We start from the raw sequence: 2500 nt of genomic DNA on the forward strand, positions 1-2500 counted from the left end.
ATCTGGCTGTGATAGTTGTGCCATTATCAATAATCTGTGAGTGTCTGTGTGAGTCTGTGTGTGGGTGTGTATGTGGCTCCTGTAGTGACACTGATGGCTGTAGACAGTACTGTAGCACTAGCTTTGGTGTGTATTGATCAATCCGCTGGAGTCGTGAGTGTTTATGTGTGTGTGTGTGTGTGTGTGTGTGTGTCTGTGTGTGTGTGTGTTTGTGAGTGTGTGTTAGTCGTGAGTTTGTGAAGGCCTGCACACTGCATGCTTGCGCAACTCACAGCCACAGCATATCCCTCCCCCTCTCCTCCTCTTCCTCCCTTTCCCCTTTTTACCCATCACACCCCTCTCCTAGTGTCTCTCCATCCTGTTCTCCCTTCCACTCTCTTAACAGCTGTTTTTCTCTCCCTGTCCTTTCTTCATCTGCTCATCCCTTATCTTGCACTCTCTTCTTCTCATCTTTTTTCTTCCCCTCTCCTCATTCCCTTAGTCCCTTTCCCCCAGTCCCTTTCCTGTCACTGTCTCATTTTGAACATCAATCAGGTCACTTAGCTCCGTCTTCAGATCCGCCAGTATCTGCGTGTCCCTTTTGACGGCTTCTTTAACACTCGTTTGCGCGCATTACTTGGATCGTTGTCATTGTCAGGACGGTGTGTCGTCACGGGAGCGTTGCACGAGTGAAGCTGAATGCCCTCCCTCTCCCATCTAAGCTCTGTACAGCTGAGCGAGGGCGGCGGACTCCGATTGTACTGCAACACAAGAGATGCTTTCTTACACGAGACCCTCTGTTTAAAATTGCCAGTCATGGTTTTCCCTGGCCAGACACTAAAGCTCAATGAGCCGGCAGGCCTGTCGGAGGCAAACGCCTATAATGAACCATTAGAGAGTAGGATTGTATAAAGTCGACCTTAATGTTGCGTTTGTTTTTGCGTTTATTCAGCACAGGCTTTTATCTAAATTGACATATAGTACAGATATACATATTCATTGCTATATGTATTCCCTTGGTTCTAAACCCATACATTAAGTGTTGTAAGCACCTCTCTTTACCAGTTGCCCTACTACCCTAAGGAACATGGATTTTATTACACAATCTTAGAAACGTGGATTTTATCACACAATCTTAGAAACAGACTTTTAAAAGTCAGCACATAAAGCATCAATCATGTTTCTTAACACAAAGATTCAAAAGTAAATTGCACCTCAAAATTTCAATCACTAAAGCCTTTCTCCTACTCTCCTGTTAAAGGAGAAAATCTCTGCGTGTCGACTTAAAGGGACTCATTCTTCTCCAGGAATTTAGAAGGACCTCAGACTTCACGGCGTGATTGGAGTCTGAACTAATCGAATAAAACACTGATAAACAGGGAGTCTAAACTAAGACCAGCTGGCTCTCAGCAGTCTTTTATCAGACACCTCACAATTATAATGAACTGCAATGTGCTTTCACGCTTGTGTCTGCCCAAATAGAGGATTCTTTTATCCTTCTTCACATTCGTTAAGGATTTAATTTAGAGATATTAGATTTGGACACCTTATTTGGACGTTAAGACCAACAAATTCTTCCCCTCTGCAATAATGTTTGACGGAGAATGTCCTTTGTTTCCTTACCCTGAAGTGTGTTCATTTGTTATCTGTGTGGACTCACGGAGTAGCCATACTGGGTTGTGTACAGATGCAACCCTTATTTCCTTATCATGGTTATTTACCTTTCTTAATTTGGGGGATGCTTTTTTAATTCAAAGCAACTTACATTACCGCACAGATATACATTCCAATTGACATATGCACCATGGGGTCACGAACCTTTCTTGGTGTTGCTAGCACTTTGCTCTAGTAACTTTACAGCGGCATGTACATGTTTTTTGTCATATTTTATTGTGTATGATCTTTCTATTTAGTGGGGATGAGGGTCTTAAAAAAGTGATCTGAGGTCTGCAGCAGTTTAAGCCTTTTTGTGCAATAGTGTTTTTACATTGAATGCTTTGTGTTAAAGTAAAAAAAAGCTAGTTGTTGCAGTGGGTGTTCCGGTCCCTGATGTATTTTCCCCCTTTCAGGTTTTGACGAGCAGGACACAGACCTCTTCCTCTGCGACACCAACACGTGCAAATTCGACGGGGAATGCCTGAGAATCGGTGACACAGTCACATGCATCTGCGACTTCAAAGTAAGAGTCCTCCACCAAACGCAGACAAACAAGCAAGCAATCAGCCGACCACACAAACGACAACTGTTCTCCAGACACCCACCCTTAAGCCAACCTGAATCTAATCTTAAACTCTTCCCGAAAGCAGATTCAACGTTCTTGATGCGAGAGCGAATCGCATTATGCGGCCACATGCGGCTATTGTTATCTCTCCATACATCTATTGTCTGTGATTGGGGGCTAGCTTAGCCTGAGCGAGCGGGGTTTGTAAGCGGAGGCCATGAAGCCGCAGGGGAGGGATGCAGGTAGATAACAGCCGTCTGTGGAATGAATGACTCTGGCTCGGGTCTGGCCCGGGTCTGG

At 44.4% G+C, this 2500-nt stretch overlaps 1 protein-coding gene across 1 annotated transcript in view; it reads left to right on the forward strand.

Annotated features, from left to right (window-relative positions):
* tmeff2b (transmembrane protein with EGF-like and two follistatin-like domains 2b) overlaps nt 1-2500 on the forward strand; it is a gene marked incomplete at both ends in the record, with an annotated part of 63279 nt that overhangs the window by 11071 nt on the left and 49708 nt on the right. The window contains one exon of the mRNA XM_080834416.1: nt 2049-2158. Within this exon, the coding sequence (XP_080690542.1) occupies nt 2049-2158 (110 nt within the window). The remainder of the gene's footprint in view (nt 1-2048; nt 2159-2500) is intronic.

Source organism: Sprattus sprattus, assembly GCF_963457725.1.
Source record: "Sprattus sprattus genome assembly, chromosome: 3".
In the NCBI taxonomy this organism is placed as follows: Eukaryota; Metazoa; Chordata; class Actinopteri; order Clupeiformes; family Clupeidae; genus Sprattus; species Sprattus sprattus.